Source organism: Panicum hallii, chromosome 1 (assembly GCF_002211085.1).
Source record: "Panicum hallii strain FIL2 chromosome 1, PHallii_v3.1, whole genome shotgun sequence".
Lineage (NCBI taxonomy): Eukaryota > Viridiplantae > Streptophyta > Magnoliopsida > Poales > Poaceae > Panicum > Panicum hallii.
This window is the reverse complement of record NC_038042.1, coordinates 51,771,680-51,793,401: the sequence shown is the minus strand read 5'-3', so window position 1 is coordinate 51,793,401 and position 21,722 is coordinate 51,771,680. Positions and strand designations below refer to the sequence as shown.

The following is a 21,722-nucleotide window of genomic DNA, read 5'->3' as shown; positions in this document are numbered from 1 at the left end:
CTCCGTACTGGGAAGGAACTCTAGTATATAAGTATAGGAAAATCAAAATATTGCTCTTCGATGTCTCTATAGTACGGCTGCACCGAATAAATTCCAAAGGCAAAAGGTCTTTTTGCGGCTGGTACAGGTATCCATAAAACCCGTGATGATGTTGTTAAATTTATGCTTTTTTCGTATAGGAACTCGTAAAATGGTACGACATAATTAATCACCTAGGAGATAATACGAATAAGTTCCTTCAAAAAATAATATTAATCACCTTGCTGTTTCATATAATTAGAGAAGCTACTATACATAACATTAATGAATCATTAAAATATAACATCACCAGTAGTCTGAATTACTTGAATACAGGGTACTGACATGGTCCCGATAATTATGAGCTTTATTTTTCTAGATATATTTATCCAGGTCATGCTGCTTCACAAGTACTCCCTCTATTTTTACATGTCGTATTAGGTTTGTCCTAAGTCAAATTTGATCAACTTTCACCAAATTTATAGAAAAAATAACAATATCTGCAATACCAAATTTATTTCATTGAATCCACCATGAAATATATATTGATAGTGCATATATTGGGTAGTATAGTTGTTGCTAAATTTTTCTATAAATATGGTCAAAGTTAGCCATGTTTGACTTAGAACAAACCTAATACGATATGTAAATAAAAACAGAGGGAGTAGTTTGATTTAAAATCATGTAATAATTCTTGATTCTTTGGCATGTAATATCGATCTGATCATATGCATTACATGATGCATCTAATATTTATCTTGACTATGCTAAAACTTTCACCGCTATATAAAATTAGGCTGACCTCTGATCTAATCAATAGAAACAGATAATAGTTATTTCAAGCTAGCATATCCCCTTCCAGACATCACATACGATGATCTACTTTGTCAAAGACTGAAAAACTCACCATGATTGTAGTAGGTCTAGACCAAATCGAGGTTAGCTAAGAATGAAATGTGACTGTAAGCACAATGCGTGCTGCAATGAAGCTTGATCAATATGGCAGCAGAGTTGACATCATGCCACAAACAGAATAAACAGCAATAATTTAACATGATATCATAATACAGGCTCTAATAAGGGTGCATTATAGTTCGCAAATATAATAATTTCTGTGTTTTAAAATTTATCAACAAATGTAGGTTCAGAAATCCCAATCCAAGACACTAACAGGTAGTATATATAATATATACACTTACAACATCATATAAACATTACAAATAAAAACTACATTCATAATGAATAGTTTCTCCAAAATAAATTATCATTCCATCCTCTCTCTCCTTTCCTCTCTCCCCTTCTCAATTCTCTGATTCTTGCGTAGTTATAGTTTTCTTGCATGTAAAACTATTTCCTTTTCTCCCCTTGATTCTCTTGACGCCTTAGCGGATTGCTTCAAGATTATGGAAACTATCTTAATTAGTGAACTATTATAAGAGCTTCTAGCCTAATCCAAAAAAGGTAGGATTTAACAGTGTCATTTGTAGTATTAGTTACATGAATTGGCAAGATTTAATTACATCATTATGATAAGATAGGTGCTTGGTTAAGTATATATATACGTCTTTTTTCTCTCCGTATTTTAGCTGTTATAAAAATTCTAGTAGTATCATGTCCTTACACTAGCAGAGGCCCATGTGCGGCACGCACATGTTTAAAAAAATTCAGAAAATAAGTATTTTATATTTATAGTAAGGGTTGACATGTGGCAATGATATATTTTTAAAAAGAACCTAGTAAAGAAAGATATTTAATTAATGAACCAATAATATATAATAAATCATAGATCATATCATAATCATTTTTATCCATGTATTACATATTCGTCAGTGATAAAGATGTTTAGGTCATGAGTAAAACTACAATATTCAATCAAACAAGCCAAAACAAGGTCATAAGGCCTCTCTCTCTCCCCTTCATCCCCTCCTCTGTCATCTCTCTCTCTCTCCCTTTCCTTATTTTGAGTCTATGCTAAATAGTCCCAATGAAACCATTGCCTTTTTTTTGAGCCACCATTACACCACTCTGAAATGGATTCAGTGCTATACCAAATTCTAAAAGCTCTTATAAGACAAAATACACCATCACACGTTTCCAAATTTATTGATTGTAGATAAGATAGGAAAAAATAGGCCCACCCTAAACTTGACTACCAAATATGCAGCCATGATCATAACATGATGAACTACTTGCTATTCTCTTAACAATAAAGCATCAGATCATTCCCCAAATAAATAAATTAGTCACATTATTTTGAAGCTTCAAATATAACGTCAACTAATGGTAATTTCATTGACTGCCCATCATGCATGAATGAATTAAAGGTGTACCTGATAAGAGGTGACGTTAATTCGCTCACACAAGGGTATTTGCAGAGCTGCCTTTCATTGCCATTGGGGAGGTGCCTTTGATCACTGCTGAGGTTGTCTTGGCATTCCCTGTGACATACGACTTAAAAGTTAAAACATATCAACCAATATTGACATATGTAATCGCACTGTGATGTAAGCTATATGATATAAAACTGAATACTATTGCGATATGACAAGAAATCCGACTTGCTAATATCCATCTTACAAAATCCTGTGCAAACTGTAATAGATAGGGAAGGAGAATGAACATAATGGCATAGTGCAGAACCTTAGCATGCAAACCAGTGATCTTCCATCCTAACCTAAATGGACAGCATGCAATGCTCCTTTAACCTATCATGCTAAAAAAGATCATCTGTTGTTTACTCTATGCAATAGGAAAAAGATCAACCTTTCAGTCTGTTTGCATGTAGCACACTGAATCACATATGTGTTACACGTAAACCATGTGGAATTCTAATTGCCAAAACCGGCATCCTTTCCATCATAATAATACAGATAAAATTGACAAACCAAATATGCACAAAAATCAATAGCTAAAAAAAGAGAGGTTTTGATAAATACCTTCAATTGAAGCTAGAACCCTAGATCACAAGATGATGCCCCCAACCATTGCCATCCCTGTGGAATCACAAGTGTTGGAATAAATTGTCAAAAATCAGCAGATAGGTCTCAGCAATGTGCATGCACGAGCTTCTTATTCGCTCTCCTAAAAGTACCAGTGATACAAAAACGATATGGGTTATACATTTCATCAAACATGAAGAAGGCAGGAGCCATATGTGTGGACTGTGGGATCTCAGAAGAGACATACATGAAGAAGATGCGAAAATAACGCTCTACAATCTATACCGTGCCTTACCTCTATTGTAGGCTTGTAGCCGTGCAGAAGGACGTAGGGAGAAGAAGCAGGACTCATGCATAGAAAAGCTCGGGCTCGCTTGGAGGAGATCAGTGCCTATATCGCCGACCACCTGAAGGGAGCACACCTACTGGTGTCCCGCTCCGTTGGCTGCCCAGGACGATCCAATCTTCTCCTAGGTGGTGCCACACATCCCTAGCAGCAGCCGTGCGCGAGGGAAGAGGTGGCAAGCAGCTTGGACTTCGGGTTACCTTCACCGGCGGTAACGCCAAGGAGCTTCGGCCGCCGCAGAGAAGCGCCACCGTGGGGAGATGTTCTGTCACCATCGGCGCACGTCCAGGTTTAGTCGCTTGAGTACTGCTCATCCCCATCGGGCATCTCAGGCGGATGGAGGAGGGGTTATACGGTGCGGACGAGAGGAAGGGGAGGTGTGCGGTCGTGCGGAGAGGTGGCGCTGCGGATGGAGAGGAAGGGCAACGCCCCTGCCGCGGTGTGCACATTGGGACGGAATGGGGAGGCGGCATGGTCGAAACGGACATTTTGGGAGTAGAAGCCACGATCCACGGGCGGGATGGAGCCGGATACAAAGTGTGGGTAAAGAAAATTTTAGGTGAAAAAAGTAGGACCAAAAAGGCAGAAATATTTTAGAATTGGCTGTTTTCATCAACACCTCAAAGCTTTTACATCTTCCAACCTGATATGCGGGTCCTGCTATGAGGGGTAAGCGTGATTTTTTTTGATGAGGAAGGCTTTCAATTGTTTTGGATTCCTATAGTATAGATAGATAGATACGTGGCGAAAGAATAATATGTAACTAATGCCAAATTATAAGAGCACATTCAAATGCCTTATTTGTTGGATCCACTCACTTATCGAGGTTTTCGCTGCGGAAAAGAATATTTTCTACAAAAAGCATCAAGTAAATCGTTAAGAAATATATGTATGCGTAAAAAACAGATTGGAAATACTAAATACACATCGAAAAGGCTCCTTTCGCTGCCGGCAGCCCGGCAAGCCGTCGCGGCGGATCCGCCGCTAATCATATCCTTCTCCCAAGCTAAACACTCGCAGCACATGCACAGCAACGCCATAGTTAAACCTCGGCGGTTGGCGCAAAGAGCAGAGCCCCCGGACCCCACCACGGCAGGGACAGCCCACAGGGATCCCGAGCCGCACAAGATTCTCGCCACCAGCCCAACCATCCCCATACCCCCCCCCCCCACCCCCCGCCCTCACTTCCCGTCCCGTCCGCCCCTGCGCGCACGCACACTCCCCCTCCCCTCACAACATCCCACTCGCACTCCGCATCGCGCAAGCAAGCAGCAGACAGGGCGAACAAAAACTGCCCCCCTCCCTCCTCCCCCGGCTCCTCTCCCCCGTCGTCGTCTCCTTTCCCTCCCCCCTTTTCCCCCGCGTTCTGCATTCCCCTCGCGCGCGGTCCTCCCCCCGATCCCTCCCCAGATTCCTCCTCCCCCCGCTCGAGCGCCCGCCCTGCTCGCCCGGTTCCTCCCCGACTCCGTCCGCCGTCGGTGCGTTTTTTTTTTCCTTCGTCGCGATTCGCTGTGCCTCGGCGCCGGCGACCTCGGTGCCTGCAGGCGGCCGGGTGCGGCAGGCCAGGGTCTCCTTCCACCGCCGCCTTCGCTGCTTGGGAGGTGTCGCCAGCCTCCGCCTCTGCTGCCCGCTCTAGTGCTACCTGGCTCGGTGGAGTGGAGATCCATCCGGGCTTGGGCTGGTTCCTTCGTTTCGCTGGTACGTGACCGTTAGCTTGCTTGGTTGCTTTGCTTGGGTAGATTGTTCTTAGACTCCGTGTTGTTTCGGGGGGCCATTTTTCACTGCTGGGACTGTGAGCTATCAAATCGGAATCTTACTTCCTCTACACAGCTAGTTGAGGATTTGGTTGCTTCCTGGTGTGCTAATCTAGCCCATCTGTAGTTCGATTAGGCTGTTATTTTTCACGGCCATGATCGCGTGCAGCTTATTTTTACAAAAATCTCGGGGTTTTGGCTCGCCGGCCCACGTTTTAGTCTGTTCTAGCATAAGTTCGATTTGGTATAGAAGTCAGCTGAATTATATCAGTATACTTATTGTTAGTATACGTCAGAGCAAGTTAGCTTGGTAGTTTAAGCCACCAATCGGAATGGTGCAGAATGGATTGTGCACATTTTATGCCAGTGATACATAGCATACCAACTGGAATGCTCGTTCCATGGAAGTTCTGAGAGAAATCTGTATACTGTATGCCTGGTGTCTTTTCATACATGATCGTGATTTTGATTATATTCTATGTCCTTCTGGCTGTCAGTATTATGGATGAATTTTTGGTCTTAGAAGATGACTTTGAACATAGCAATTAATTTTCCCCATTATTTTCCCCTTGCATCTAAGCAATTGATCATAATTTAGCAACTTACTACGTTACATGTTCCTACATGGGGTTTAAATACTGATACTGAGGAAAAGAGTACTTCCATTTCCTTGGGATTTCTCTTTTAGACCAACTAGTGCTCTTCAATTATTTGCCTTATAGTTGAAGGCATGCATACTTTCACGAACAATTATAGAACATCACCATGTTCAGTCAAAAGGACCATTTACTTTCATTAATTTATCTACTACATTTTGATACATTTATCAATCTGCAGATGTTTCTAATCAATATTGGATGATATATACATGAGTAATCTCAATTATTTATGCTATTCCATACAGTGTTCAGGTGTGTTGTCCAACTTTGAACTGTAGCTACAAGGTCTCACCCACATTTTCTAGTCAACATACCCTTTACTTTAAGAACATACAGCGCCGACCATGTTTCAATGCAGCATATAGTCTTTGGATGTTTTCAATCTAAAATAGGGGTATCAAGGAGTGTGATCACCATTGTTGATGCTTATAGCCTTATAGGGTATACGAGAAGCCCTGGATTGACTTGACTTCATGCCTTTTATGCTAGTATAGTTATATACTTGCATATAGATATAGATTATGCAAGTACCAAAATTAGCAACACAGGTGGGTCCGAGGTTAGAGTCATTAGACCCAACAGCACTATTTCGGTAGCGGGTCTGACTTTGGACTGCGCCTTTTGATTTCATGGATGGACGATCAGGATGCCAGTGATCCACTTGAAGTCACACTTTTTTAGTATAGATAGAGGTCGAATGGCATTACAAGCTCGAACGAAAGCTTATTGTAGGATTTGTTCCTTTTTGGGTTTTAAATTTTAATATGAACTCCTCAGTAAACTGCTGAAACAATGCTTATTACACTTTGAGCATTTCATTTTCAATTTTTTGTATTTTCTTAAAGTACACTTTGTTTTCATACTCTTAACGATTGCTTCATTTATTGCAAATTTGAAATTGAACATTCATTGCAGTAAGCTTACGAGATTCTTGTGATATTTTGTTTTAGTGCTCAAATATTGTTATTTATATCATCTGTCTTTTGGATATGGTTTCAGGCTTTGAGGTGGAGACGGCGCTAAGCTGAAATTTTGTATTACTTGAGGAAGCACCAACAGGAATTTTAACACTTCAGTGTTCCGTGTGGAGGGTTGATTATCAGTCTATGACTTTGTTGAAGTGCCCTAATCCTCATGCTCACCATCTCTAGCTAATTGTAATAGCATGGTAGCTGATCAATCTGCATGACCTCGCTATGAGTATATAGATAAATCCTCTACAACACATTCTATATTCAGTATGCCAACATGGTGGGGAAAATCTTCATCCAAAGAAGTGAAAAAGACTGCCAAAGAAAACCTCATTGATACATTTCAGCGTCTCCTAAGTTCAAATGAGCAAAAAGGAAGCAGAAAATCACGAGGGAGTCGTAAACATGGTAAAGACAGAGCTGGTGACAAAGGTTGCTGGTCTACTGCCCAATCTCGCTCAACATCCCCTTCAAAAGAGGTTTCTCGGTGTCAGAGCTTTGCGGCAGATAGACCACAGGCACAACCACTTCCTCTTCCTGGATCACGTGCTAGGGTGACACGTACTACTTCTGATATTACCAACTCAAAGTCCACTTTGGAAAAGCGTGGCAAAGGACAATTGCTACCACTCCCTCAGCCTCAAAAAAGACCTGAAGCTACTGAACCTGTTGCTGAAGAGGCTACTGCTTCTGTCTCAAGCAACTGTTCAATTGATAGTGATGATCCTGGAGAGTCTCGGCTTCAGAGCCCTGTAGGAAATGAGGCTGAAAATGCGACTAGAGTTACTGCAACAAATAGCTCAAGGTATGCTCTCAGGTGCCATGAATGATTGTATCTTTTGTATATGTTTCTGTAATTACTTGAATTTCATGCTTATGAATTTTGAATACTCTGCTTGTGAAGTGTTGTGCACAAAGAGCGTTCTAGTGCTATCACCAGAAAGAGCACCAAAGAAGTCGCAAAGCGAAACAATACTTTTCTCAGTAACCAAATTCCTTCAACATCTCCAAGAGGTACTGTTCCTGACAGTTATCAATCCAATTTACAAAGCCCAAGACAGATTACCTTGGAGAGTGCTCCCAATAGTTTGATGTCAAGTCCTACTCGAAGCCCAAGAATTATATGTCCTGATCAGATTCCAACTTCAGCGTTTTGGGCAGTGAAGCCACATGCAGATGTAACTTTCCTTGGCTCTGGTCAGTGCTCCAGTCCAGGTTCCGGTCAGACATCTGGGCATAATTCAGTGGGAGGTGATATGCTAGCCCAGCTCTTTTGGCAGCCTAGCCGAGGTAGTCCAGAGTGTTCACCAATTCCAAGCCCAAGAATGACAAGTCCTGGTCCAAGTTCTAGGGTGCATAGTGGAAGTGTCTCTCCTTTGCATCCAAGGGCTGGTGGGGTGGCTCCTGAATCTCCAACAAGTCGACATGCTGAAGGGAAGAAGAAGCAAACCCACAGATTGCCGCTTCCGCCATTAAGCATCTCTAATAGTTGCACCTTTTTGCCAAACAACTCTACCCCAACAAGTCCTATATCTCGTAGTCCTGGTAGAACAGAGAATCCACCCAGTCCTGGATCTCGATGGAAGAAGGGAAAACTGATTGGCCGTGGGACATTTGGCCATGTATATGTTGGTTTTAACAGGTATTGGAACTGGGTTGTACTCATTTCAGTTTGTATGTTGATTGAAGTCATAATATGATTTTGTACAAATTGACTTGTTAGTTTTCATAGGTAGCCAGTAGCCACAGTTTATGTGCCTTCGAATTTTAAATGTTTAATTTTCTGGTATCTTTTTCTAACAGATTTTGTTTTAAGTGTTGCCAACCGCCACATAAATGATGATGTGTTAGCAAGTTACTATCTGCACTCAGCTTTATTACGTCATAATAACTTCTCTGGCAATCTATTACTGGTTCGTGAAACCACATGTTATATCACGATTAATAGATTGGTATATTTGGAAGGAGGTATTGACATAAATGCTTTACCTTAAAAATCCAGATTATCTCGTATTTGTGCTGGGAGAAGTTTGCGTTAGAATAGAACATACATTGTATTGTTGTAATATAGCAGTTATGGAATACTCCGAATCCTAGTTTTTTCTTGGATGGTATCCTCGTTCCTTTTACCATTGATGAAGTAGTCCTGTGAAAACATTATATGCCGGATCACAATAACTCTAGTTATCATGTGTCTTGACTAGTGTGCACTGAATGTTTTGTTGTACTTGATCATTATTTATTTCTTCATTTTAATTGTTCATTATCATCTATTTCAGTGATAAAGGTGAAATGTGTGCTATGAAGGAGGTTACCCTTTTCTCAGATGATCCTAAATCAAAAGAAAGTGCAAAGCAGCTGTGCCAGGTATGTTGTTTTCTACATGTTCACACTCAATATGGAAAAGTCCACATGTTCATCATGACTTCTTAAATTGTACTTTCTTTTTTGACATTATTATTTCGTTCCACAGGAAATATCACTTCTGAGCCGACTTCAGCATCCAAATATTGTGCGATACTATGGATCTGAAACGGTATAGACTGCTGTCTTTAGTATAATCTACTGCTAACAGATACAATGTTCATACAATTGTTATGACGGCTCGCACCTTTCCATGTTTGCATTGGTATCTGACCAATTTATGTTTCCTACTCTTAACTACACTCTTCCTGTAGTGAATAGCAGGAAAAGAAAAAAAATACATGGAACATGCAAAATTGTACATACTTACTTTTCTCCGTGCATCTTCTGCTTCTTCTGAATGCATCTCCGTACTTTATTCAAAACAGGTTGATGATAAGCTTTACATATACCTGGAGTATGTTTCTGGTGGATCTATACATAAGCTTCTCCAAGAGTACGGGCAGTTTGGTGAACAAGCAATTCGCAGTTATACTAAGCAAATACTCTTGGGCCTAGCATATTTACATGCAAAGAATACAGTACACAGGTAACACTATTTATACATTTCACCTTTTTTCGTCTTATCATATGCCTGCTAGGGGTTCTGCAATTTTTTTTCTTTGCTTTTACTTACTCTCTTCCTAAATTTTCAGGGACATCAAAGGCGCAAATATATTGGTTGATCCTAATGGCCGTGTAAAGCTTGCTGACTTTGGAATGGCAAAACATGTAAGTTTTATGCTCTTTTTCCTCTCTATTTGTAGAAAGCAAGTCAAATTTCAAGCGATGGTATTTCATCTTCACAGGAGGAAATGTAGTACCTTCCTTTTGCACCTGGACCTCTACTAATAACTACTTGCACTGGTTCAACCTCTTTGATAAGAGCTGACCACTTTATTTTTGCCCTTGTTGTCTGTGTTAACATATCTTCTGGCTTAGATTTCATTGTCAGCCAAGCTTGTAACCGGGCGGTATTTCTGTAACCTTAGATATGTCTTCAACTTAGCTGAGGATTTTATTGTAACTTAATTGGTTATTTGAGTTATTTGATTGACTGTGTGTGTTAAGTTTCATCTAAAATTTGAGAATGTTTTTCTCCCTTCAAATGATGATGCTTGTACCTTGTCTAAACATGTGTTTTGCTTTTTTTATTTCTTAGATCAATGGGCAGCAGTGCCCTTTCTCATTTAAGGGTAGCCCATACTGGATGGCTCCTGAGGTATTGCTTTAAATCTTGCATTGTTTACTCCGCTACTTTTATTATTTTGGTTGGGCTCAAAAGTCTTGGACTTCTTTGCTTATGTTGTGACAAATATGCAGGTTATAAAAAATTCTAGTGGATGTAACCTTGCAGTTGATATATGGAGTTTAGGATGCACAGTTCTAGAGATGTCTACCTCAAAACCACCATGGAGCCAATATGAAGGGGTTAGTTTTATTCTCTGAATCTATGATTTATATTTCTGTAGTGTAAGTTTCTGTTGCTAGGATAACCTAATACTATGTAAGATGCATGATACATCTTTTGTCACTACTTCATTAATTACCAATCAGCAGTTCAACAGTGGTATTAACAATCGGGCTTGGATTCTTACAGAACAGGTTTAAAAACTAGATAGCTACTAAAAATAGTTATTATTGCATGCTGCCATTAATTTTATGAGAGCAGTCTTCATTTTACTTAGCATATTCTGGTGATATTCATTACCGGAAGCATTAATGGAAGGTGCAGGCTGAAAAAGTTTCACATTGGAGTCATGAGCAAATGAAGGAAGGGTTCATCACTTTTACCCCTTTCTCATGTTTTCACTGCATTTCTCAAAATGTGACCAATTCGGGTTTTCTCTGTTCACGTGCATGGACGGTTTTTGTAGTGAACCAAGATGTCTAGGTCATAGTATTCTGGCCTCTTTTGGTTTAGGCTGCAATCAGTCCTGCATTTTAAACTCAGCATGACAAATTGTTTCATTTTATTGGATTGATGCTTGTACAGCTCTTAATCATGACTAGCCAAATAACTATTATAAACTGTTCTTCACAGAGCTATCTCCTTATGCTGCATCTAAGCTTTGAAAGTGCATGGAATGCTTACTAAATTTATTTTTAAAAAATCTATTCATTCACCTGGATGACGAGAGGGATAATCTCACTTTGTTTCTTTTTTTCGCTGCAAAAAAAAAAAACACTTGAGAGCTGCTAGGTGGAGCACTTTATACTATTGATGCCATGTTATGTTTGTTTTGTAAGATGCTGTTTGTTCTTCACAATGTATAATCAGAATAATCTTTTTATCAGTTGTAACCTGTATGCTAACATGCCTCTTTACCTTTTTACTTTTCCAATAGATTGCCGCAATGTTTAAGATAGGAAACAGTAAGGAGCTTCCGCCAATACCAGATCATCTCTCAGAAGAGGGAAAAGACTTCATAAGACAGTGCTTGCAACGTGATCCATCCAGCCGTCCAACGGCGGTTGATCTTTTGCAGCATCCATTTGTACGAAATGCACTACCACTTCAAAAATCAGCTGCCTCTGATCCACTTGAACAGTTGACAGCTATCTCCTGCAAAAAAAATTCAAAGGTATGAACTGTTCACTGTTGCTGAAAACATGTTATCGTTCAGCTAATTAACTGGCATGCTTCTTCAGCCTGCAGATATATGTCTTCAGTTCTACAAATTTCATAAGTATAGGCATTTAGTTTTAGTGTCCTTTCCCTTTCATTCTTTTCTGTGGCCGTTAAAGACTATCATTTGTCTACAAGGTCTACTAGCACACTAATGACCTACTTATGGATATTAGGACCATATGAATGGATGAACAGCTGCTGATTTTATGTTTTTTTTGCTGTTCATGTGTCTGCATTACATTCTAACATTCTATTTGGTTCTCGTGTGTTTTCAGGTGGTTGGGCATGCCAGAAATATGTCCTCGCTTGGTTTGGAAGGCCAATCAATTTTCCAGAGAAGAGCTGCCAAATTTTCTTTGGCAAACAGGTAGCCCACTCAATATTTGTTGAGTTTATCTGTTTAATTTTTACGTGTCCATATGAAGCAATTTTCAAGGAGCAGTATGCAAAAACTAGATATCTGCTAGAGAATATTATATCCTAATTTGCATGCACCCAAAACTTTTCATGGAATAATCCTTGTTTGAAACTCTACCTTGAAGAGGAATGAAGTTAGCTAACATTTCAAAGTAGGAAGTGGCAGTTGGAACAGTGCACTAAATATTACTTATTATATGGTATCCTGGTCTGTCCTTCGTTTTTGGAGTTGCCTTGTATAATTGGATTCTTCCAATTCGATGGAATTGCACCTGTGACTGTTATTCTGTTTGAAAGTAAACAACAAAGTACCCACCTGTACAGAGCTGTCACATAGAGTAATCACATTTTCCTCTTTGGTGTAGCCTATACTACCGCAGTTTGATGTAACTTAGTTTCCAATCAACTCAACCCGATGCTCTGGTGACAAGATATACAATTCAGTGAATTTTCTTGTCTATCTCCATGAATATATCTGCCCTCTAATTATTACCTTCGTGCAGTGATATCCATATTCGGAGTAACATATCTTGTCCTGTATCTCCGTGTGGAAGTCCTCTTCTCAGATCAAGATCTCCACAACATCAAAATGGTAGAATGTCACCTTCTCCAATTTCTAGCCCCAGAACTACTTCGGGTGCTTCCACTCCTCTGACTGGTGGTAGTGGAGCCATTCCTTTAAACCATGTGAGGCAGCCAGCTTACAGAAATGAGGGCTTCACAGTTACGTCAAGAGGTCTTGATGATCACTTACCTAGCCGGCCTGCTGACCCGGTACATAGACGTTTTGTTCGAGTGCAGCAACTTTCAGCAGGTCTTCAGGAGAGGGTAGTCTCTGAACCCGACATTCTGAGCTCTCAATTTGGAAAGATGAGACATGCAAATGTGTGGGATTCGCATGATAGGCCATTGCCTTCCGAGTGTTCCTCTCAGAGGAGTTTTGGGGATCATGTGCAGCTAAAACCTTCACTGGACTTGAGGCCTGGTCCTCCACACCCTGGGCGCAATCATGGCCATTGACTCTCTTGCAAAACGTGCTGCTTAAGCTTTCAGTCAGGTCTATGTGATAGCTATCGGTTCAAAGCTGGTTTACTGAAAACCTTTAATTGTATCATATTAGAAGAAATGTCCATTAATTATATCAAATGCTGACAGTTGGCAGTGGATAAAGATTCTCCGATGTCAATCCCATTACTTCAGAAAAGGTATGCCCCCTGTCAGAATTTTCTGGTAACCAATGATTATATTTGTCTCTTGAAAAGGAAGAGAAAATTACAACTATCATGTAGGACTTCAGAGTAAAGAGTAACTGTTATAACTTATTTACATTAGCAACTGCTTTATGGATTTACTAGTTCTATACTGCACATAATGAATGACATGTTACATGAGTGCAATAATTTTGCCTAGTTTGTTTGGAGAACCAAGTTCTTTGTTTCATAAAATGTGGTTGGATAACTTCATTGTTTGGTATTTCATTTAGTTGTCAAACTGTTTGCTTTGGTTATTTTATGACCTGGATTTGGTAAAATTCTGAAACATGACCTCTTGCGTGAAATGAATGATTTGAGGCCTAGATTACTTCAAATATTACCATTCGATCTTCTATTCATGTATTTTGCACACACTGAAATTTGTTGAATTGCAACTCTTAATTGACAGGTGAGACATGCCCTTTCAAGAAGGGGATGTTGTATACTAGACTGTCCAGATACCAAAGGACTCAGAACAGTGACTCTGAACCTGTATACTCTTACTCCCGTATCTACAACATTTTCTTTTTCGTTTTCTTTTATGGGGTTGGAGGCCATTGTACAGAAGGGGACTCAACTAGAAGTCCAGATATTGCACAGGAGAAAGCAAGAGAGCCGTTCACCACCCTTTTCTTTTATCTTCTTTATTGAAAAACTTAACAACTACATATCAGTCAGCTGCTCACTGGAAAGTGTTGCTTCTGCTGTTGTAACACCGGGTCGATCCATTAAACAATCCATTACTCTAGAAATCATGTGAAAAGTGTCTAATTGTTAATCAAATTATCCGGTCCAAATGTTGGCCATTCCCTGGTGCAGCCATCTGCAGTGCATCTCCAGAAACAGGAACTTTTTATCTCATATGAAGTGTTTCTTGTGATATCACTTCAAGCAACACCCAGGCCATCTGCAGTGCATCTCCAGAAACAGTGCACGCCAAGCGACCTGGTTGATGGCCGTTGTCCGCGTCAAGATCGCTGCATCTGGGACTGGGATGGATCATACGGAAATGTCCACCACCCAGTGGTCGGGTGAAAATGCGGTCGTGGTAAAGGCGCCTATACCCGGTACCAGTTCTACGCACTTGCAGTTCTGCACCCTTGCTTCGAAAGGGCCTTGGCGGCATGCGAGTTGCGATGCAGAACAATCAAGGAACAACCCATGTGCCATGGCGTAGAGTACGCAGGCAGCGATGCGTTCGGCCCCGGGTCCCCCATCCACCACCGTCTTTTACACCTGTCGCCCATCATCTTCGTCCTCGCCCCAATCATGGCGCTGCTGGAAGGCCACCACCACGGCAGCAGACCCACCACTACAGCAGATTCAAGAATGAAGATGCAGCACTGGAGTTTCTTCAATCCGCTAACGGTTACGCTATGATCCAGCTTGCCTCTTAATCATCTGTCTCCAATTAAGGGTCTGCTGTCGCAATGCATTGTTCGGATTTCTATTCTGCATCCGGAGACCGCTTTCCGTCATGTTAGTACTGGTTGTCACCTGTCAGGATGCTTATCTGACGAAATGCGTATCTTCGAACTAAGAAACATCCAAATTCGATGTCTTTCATGGAAATTTCACTAGTGGTTCGCATTTTCACATGATATCTGCCCATAGGATCCGAACACTGGACGCAAACTCTCGCAACAAATGCTCATAACTTAAATCTCCACGATAGAAAAAGCATACACAGCTGGTACAGGAATACACAGGTTCTGGGTTCAGATAAACAGAACAGCGCAGCAGTCCTGAAGACAGACGAGAGGAATCGACGGAGATGCTAGGCGTGGGCACACAAGACATGGGAGATGAAGACGCTCGGTTCTTCGTCGGACTGGCATGTCTCGGCAGGGCCGCCGCGGCAGCTTAAGACCTGCTCTTGAACGGGATGGCCCTGATGATCACCTGGTGGTAGATGGCAGCCAGGGCAGCGCCGATGAAGGGGCCGACCCAGAAGATCCACTGCAAACAACGACGATAGGAACATGAAAAAGGTTAGACCAACTCTTCGGTACGTTAACAAAGGAAAGGACACTAGGACAGGGATGATATCATATCCCATACATAGCCTAGAGCCCTAGACAAATAACATGCCAGCTACATAGATTGAGACAAGCCTCTGTGATAAGATTAACACAGAGGCCAGAGCTATATAGTTATAGCAGGCCATGCCTGTCAATGGCATGCCACTGCGTCTGCATCATTTGAGTTTGGTGAGTGCATGATTACCGGTAGTTTGCCCACAAAAAATATCTCCATCAGTGAGATGAAAATAAACATAGCACCTAGTTAGAATTAGATCAGACTTTCCAGATCATGCCACTACATTTGTTGCACAATGGAAAGACGGTGGTTGCATGTCTGATACTTGGAACGGATGGAGCCTTTTTCTCTGCGAGTGGTACCAAACAGCTGGGAATGGGAAGTGGGTGAGAGAGAGGACTGAAGAGGGGTTCCACTCACATGGTGGCTCCAGGCGTGCTCCCTGTTGTAGATGATGGCAGCGCCAAGGCTCCTAGCTGGGTTGATGCCAGTGCCAGTAATGGGGATGGTGGCAAGGTGGACCAGGAACACAGCAAACCCAATTGGCAGTGGAGCAAGGATCTGTTTTCACCAAACAAGGATTTCATGGTAAGTATTAGGACAAAACATGAAAAGTATGTAATGAAGAGTATGCATATACTTTCAATTAGTTGAAAAACATTAGATGAAGGAATCAGCTAAATGCCAGTTATAAATACATAAGACCTAGAGTGCATCAGTAAATACTTAAGGAGCTCATTTCATCAGTACATGCATAACATATGAGGTACATTAAGTTGAACACCAGAAATTCAGAACACAAATCACAACCATCAAATTAGATTGTAGTAGCAAATATTGACTAAATTACATATATGAATAAGCAAAACTGATTGATGAAGAACTCAACAATTGAACAAACTTGGGAAATGAAGGAGCAGCGGTACTTACAGGAACATGGGAGTCCCTGGCGTTCCTCTTGGCATCAGTGGCCGAGAAGACGGTGTAGACCAGGACGAAGGTGCCAATGATCTCAGCACCAAGGCCTGATCCCTTGGTGTAGCCGGGGGCGACAACGTTGGCACCACCACCGTTGCCCATGTAAAGTCCCTGCTGGAAGCCCTTCACCACTCCAGCTCCACAGATAGCACCGAGGCATTGCATGACTATGTAGAAGATGGCCCTAGTCAGGGACAGCTTCCTGGCCAAGAACAGCCCGAATGTCACTGCCGGGTTGATGTGCCCTCCTGTTGCAGTTGCAGATAACAACCATTAGCACTGATTGTTGCAGTTGTTTTGTAGTTTATGCTTGCTGAATAGCAATATAGGAGTCTTCCACAATTTGACATTTTGACATTAACCAGATACTACCAGAGATCAAGAATCAATATACAACATATGAGCACAAAAATTCTTAAGTACCAATAAATCTTTAATTGACTGTATGCACTATTCAGGACCACAACAGGTTAACTGATATAGCAAAATTTGTCTATAGTTTTCTATGTACACCCTCAAAATTTGCATGTATGCTATTTACTGTTCTAATATGTCTTTATTTAGAAGCGCTGTGTCAAGATGAACTACTCCTAGCGGTAGAGGATGCCTTTGTATAATAACAAGCAGCACATCCTAAAGTAGTACAGTACGTCGATGAAATGTATTTATTAGAAAAAGGGCAAATCCCTCGAGGTGCAAGAAAGGTACAAATTAGTACGCAGCTAACAGGAGCTGGCTTAAGATCTGTTTTTTTTTTCACAAAAAAAAATAAACAGGGGCTTGCTAGTTCCCATGCTGATGGCAAATAACTACGAATTGCTATATGCTGGAAACAAAGGAAGAAAACAGAAGATAAAGGCAGGGAAATTTAAGCTACTGTCTGAACAAGAAATAAGAAATTTAACAGATTTACAGCTATTAATATCAATTAAACAAACAAAATTATATTGTTTTCCATCTTCTTTAGGGCGGCTGACTGTAGATCAGTGTATCCAAGAGTAGCCTTGTGAAAGTCTCATAACTTTAATATGCCAGAGATATATCGCAAAGTGGATTGTTGCCTATACAAGTTTCTCTTGGATTCTCAACTCCTTTGCTGCAATATCTCGGAAATTGCACACTACATGCTTTACTAAGCCACTACCATGGAGAAGGAATACTGCTGAGATAAGCAAGCTAAAGAACAGGTTCCGTTTGTACTACACTAGAAATTAACCACAGCAAAAAGGGTGAAGACAAATCAAAACAGAATCTTGGAACAGCAATTGCAGTAAAATTAAGTAAACAACAAGTTGGCTGGAAAGAATTGAAGCCACAGCAAGAAGGAAGGAGAGCTGACCGGAGATGCCGGCGGTGCAGTAGACGAGCGCGAAGATCATTCCTCCGAAGGACCAGGCGATGCCCTGGATGCCGACGGTGGCGCACTTGGAGGTGGACTTGGAGACGCCCATGACGGTGAGTATGGTGATGTAGAGGAAGAGGAAGGTGGCGACGAACTCGGCGATGCCCGCGCGGTAGAAAGACCAGGACTTGAGCTCCCCGGGCTCGAACAGCGGCGCCGGCGGGGGCTCCTTGTAGTCCTTGTCATCCCCGGCGCCCTGCGCCGCCGTCCCGATGGGCTGCCGCTCCGAGAACTTGTTGGCGCCCAGGCGAACGTCCTCCTCCTTGCCCTCCATCTTTCCTCCTTGCTTCTCTCTTCCCTTGCGCGCTTGGCCTCGGTGGTTTCTTGAAGCAGCGGTGTGTGTCTGTGCGGTGGTGTGGCTTGGGGGGGGGGGGGGGGGGGGATTATAAAGGCAGGCAGGGTGGACGGAGCTCGAGAGCTGGACGACAGGGCGTGTGGAGAGTGACGAAGAGAGTTGTTTTTTAGGAGGACACTGATGAGGAGGTGGTTCTGGAAAGGAAGAGAAGGTGGTGAGCACGGGAGTGGGGGATGGGGCCCACTGACAGTGGGGGAGCGGTGGACTGGCGTTTGGTTAGATGCCGTTCTCTTGTACTTCTATTATTTCCAGGCTTATCCAATGTTTTTTTTGTTGCGAGAAAATTGGTGCGCAGAAGCTTTGACATGAGAAAAAAAATGTAACGGAAGGATGGAGCTAGAAATTTTTTAGCCTATCCAAGGCGACGATGCAAAAACTGTAGAAAGAAATGGTTCATATATCGTTTTTAAAAATTGAAGGGAGGTGCACTGATCGAGTAGATATTGCACTTTTTTCTAATTTTCTTCATCGTCGTGTTTGCATTATTTTTTTCCTATGGGAAAGATATATACTTGCTTGCAATATTCTTTTGTTGCACTCATCCTCGCTAGGCTCCGCGAGCCTTTTCCTCGCTTCGAAGGATTCTCTCGCCTCTGTCCGTGATCCGAAGCCAAGGGCAGCGCAGCGCGCACTGATCCAAACAAAAGTCACAGCCCACAGCCACGCAGGACAGCGACGGGGCAGGAAGGAATTGTTGAAAACTCGCGTGTGGTTGCGCAACGCGCGGGTGGCCAGCCGTCCATCATCGGAGAGAATTGTTTACAGCTCCCCGTCCGAGCAGCTCTGTCCTCTGCCTTTTTGTTGTCACCTGTGGCTCCTCTCCGTTCACTGTTCATCTCGCTGAAAGCGTATGATCGGCTTAATCAGGGCTTAAAGCTTGAACAGACTACAGAGGCACACTGATGAAAGTAGGATGGCAGTAGTACCGGGAGTAGCTTACGGCACATAGTTTTCTGTTCATGCCGTTGCTTTTGACATGTGCTAGGATGGCATGATTTCATCCATCGCTTTTTGGATGAGTGATGGAACGTGAACCTAACCTCTTTGCTTTGTCACACCGTATGGCTCGGCAGAAGCATCGCCGGGGCAAAAACTGCAGTGCAATTCATCCCAAAAGGGTCAGCAGCTTACCGAGGAAAGAATCCAGACCATTGTTCCAAAAAGAATTCAGGGCAGTGTTCTGAAATATTATCTTCAGTGGAACAAATGACAGTGCCCATCACCAATATATGCTGCATGTTGTTTCTCGTTTCGTAGTCAAAAGGTCCTCATGGACCAAACCTGCAGACCTATTCGGTTGGTGACGCCGGTGAAAGGCAAGGACCCATGAACCGTGCTGCTGCAACTTGTACTGGAAATCTAGTGCAGGGGGAGGGTAAAAAGTTGCTGCGCTGCGTCTCTGCCAACGCGAGCTGCGCCCTGCAACAAGGGTACTTGCCACTCTCTTCTTTTGAAAATAAAAATTCGGAGGAATTGAAAAGGCTGGGAGACGTTACCAGTGGTCGCGTTCCAATCAACGGGCCTGGAATCGTGCAGATTTCCCAGCGATTCAGGGGCCCCATGCTACAGGTTGGGGCGAGGAATCTTTACACCGAAGCGCGCTTGATGATTGAGGGCATCGTCGTCCCGTTCCTGCAGACGCAAACGTGGGGCACGACGAGAGGCCGGAATTCCAGGGCTGGAAGTTTTTTTGGCTCTGGAATTTGAGACCTGAATGAGAAGCGTCATTTTCAGTGAAATCAGGCGTAGTAGATAACAAGTTTTCGTTTCCCACCGGCCTCCGGATGAACAACAAGAGATGTGGTCGGGAATGGCACGGAGTACAAGCGAATGCAGCTGCGCTTTTCATCTGCTAACGGCTTCGATGTGGCATGTTAGACAGGAGTACTAGCCTTGTAGGACTGTCCCAGATTTTGTGGATCTGTTGATAGGATAGGCAAGGATCCCTTGATTATTGGTGCTGATTCTATAAACCACCTCTAGGGTTTCCTTGTCTATATATTGTACCTCCTGTACTCTCTATCAATTAATCCAGTTTTGCCTCTCTAATTCTGCTTTCATGGTATCACGAGTCCATCTCGGTCCGTGACCTCCTCTGCTTCCGCCCTTCCTGCGCGCCTCTGGCCGCGCCCTGCGCGCCTCCCGGCCGCGCTTCTCCCTTCTCCCCGACGCGCCTCCCTGGCAGCGCCGCCGATCCCGCGCCGGCCCCCCACCAGGCCGCGATGACCGGCTCCCCTCCTCCCTCTCCCTCTGCCTCTATGGTCGCCGCCGCCTTCCCGCCGCCCGATCCGGCCGCTGCGGCGGCCGACGCTGATGCCGCCGCGCGTCTGCGCGCGGCCAGGAAGACGGAGACGCGCCGCGCGGCCCTAGCGCGCGCCTCTGCCGCCCTCCAGGAGGCCCAGGCTGCCGCCCAGGAGCGTGAAGCCGCCGCGATCCGCGAGCGCGACGCCCTCGCTCGCGCCGAGCACGAGCGCGCGGCCGCCGGCGACCTCGACTCCGACGCCGACGACCCCGACGTGGCTGGCGCCTCTTCTGATCAGGACGCGGAGGTTTCCAACCGCCGTGAGCTTCGTCAGGCGCTCCTCCTTCATGAAGCTGCTGCGCTTGCCAACCTTCATGCCCAGGCAGTGGCAGTTCAGAACATCCGCGCCCTCATCCCGGTTGTTCTCGACCTCACCGCCGGCAACTACAACCGGTGGCGCGACCAGTTTCTCCTCACCGTCGGCAAGTATTCCCTGCAGGATCATGTCTTGCAGAACGACTCGGCGCCCTCCTTCCCTGACTGGCAGCGCATGGACTGCGTTGTCAAGTCATGGATCTTCGGTACCATTACCGACGACCTGGCTGCCTCCATCCCCTCGCGCAACTCCACCGCTCGCGTCGCCTGGCTTGCTGTTGAGTCCCAGTTCCTCAACAACAAGGAGACGCGCGCCCTACTCCTCGAGGCGAAGTTCCGCAACTTCGTCCAGGGCGATCTGTCGGTCGCTGCGTACTGCAAGGAGATGAAGCGCATGGCGGACATGCTTGAGGACTTGGGCGAGACCGTCTCCGACCGCACCCTCGTCCTCAACGTCATCCGCGGTCTGAACGAGCGCTTCAAGGCCGTCGGGATGCATCTTCGTCGGGGGCGTCCCTTCCCCACCTTCGTCGATGCGAAGGCTGATCTCCTCCTCGAGGAGATGACGATGGAGCACCACTCGACGCAGGCGACGGCTCTGGCAACCTCCACCGCCCCCACCTCAGCGACTGGCGGCCCCTCCCAGGGCTCCGGGGGTGCCGCCGCCTCCCAGGGCGGCCCCTCTGCTCCGCCACCCAAGAGCCGCCGCAGCCGCCACGGCGGCAAGGACTCTGGTCAGGCTTCCGGAGGCCAGGGCTCCCAGTCGGGCACCTCCAGCACTGCCCAGAACCGCACCACGCCGCCCTGGCCGTCCTTCTACAACCGTGGACCGGCACCATCCAGATGTGGCCCGGTCCGCGGCCTCCACTGGCGTCTCTGCCTGCGCGCCCTCCCCAGCAGGCTCTCCTGGCGCAGCAGCACCCTCAGCAGCCGGCGGC

At 44.2% G+C, this 21,722-nt stretch overlaps 2 protein-coding genes across 2 annotated transcripts; one reads left to right on the top strand and one right to left on the bottom strand.

Annotated features, from left to right (window-relative positions):
• Positions 1 to 4,515: 4,515 nt before the first annotated feature.
• Positions 4,516 to 14,198, top strand: LOC112878515 (mitogen-activated protein kinase kinase kinase YODA-like). The gene is made up of 13 exons (XM_025942828.1): positions 4,516 to 5,001; positions 6,716 to 7,492; positions 7,592 to 8,329; positions 8,967 to 9,054; positions 9,161 to 9,223; positions 9,480 to 9,640; positions 9,747 to 9,822; positions 10,253 to 10,312; positions 10,414 to 10,521; positions 11,439 to 11,675; positions 11,998 to 12,089; positions 12,643 to 13,344; positions 13,802 to 14,198. The coding sequence occupies exons 2-12, from the start codon at positions 6,957 to 6,959 to the stop codon at positions 13,157 to 13,159; spliced, it is 2,676 nt and encodes an 891-aa protein (XP_025798613.1). The 5' UTR covers positions 4,516 to 5,001; positions 6,716 to 6,956; the 3' UTR covers positions 13,160 to 13,344; positions 13,802 to 14,198.
• An 819-nt stretch (positions 14,199 to 15,017) lies between these two features.
• Positions 15,018 to 18,180, bottom strand: LOC112878531 (aquaporin PIP1-2). Its single transcript, XM_025942829.1, has 4 exons — positions 17,750 to 18,180; positions 16,363 to 16,658; positions 15,853 to 15,993; positions 15,018 to 15,351 (listed from the first exon to the last, which is right to left on the bottom strand). The coding sequence occupies exons 1-4, from the start codon at positions 18,084 to 18,086 to the stop codon at positions 15,256 to 15,258; spliced, it is 870 nt and encodes a 289-aa protein (XP_025798614.1). The 5' UTR covers positions 18,087 to 18,180; the 3' UTR covers positions 15,018 to 15,255.
• Between the last annotated feature and the right edge of the window lie 3,542 nt (positions 18,181 to 21,722).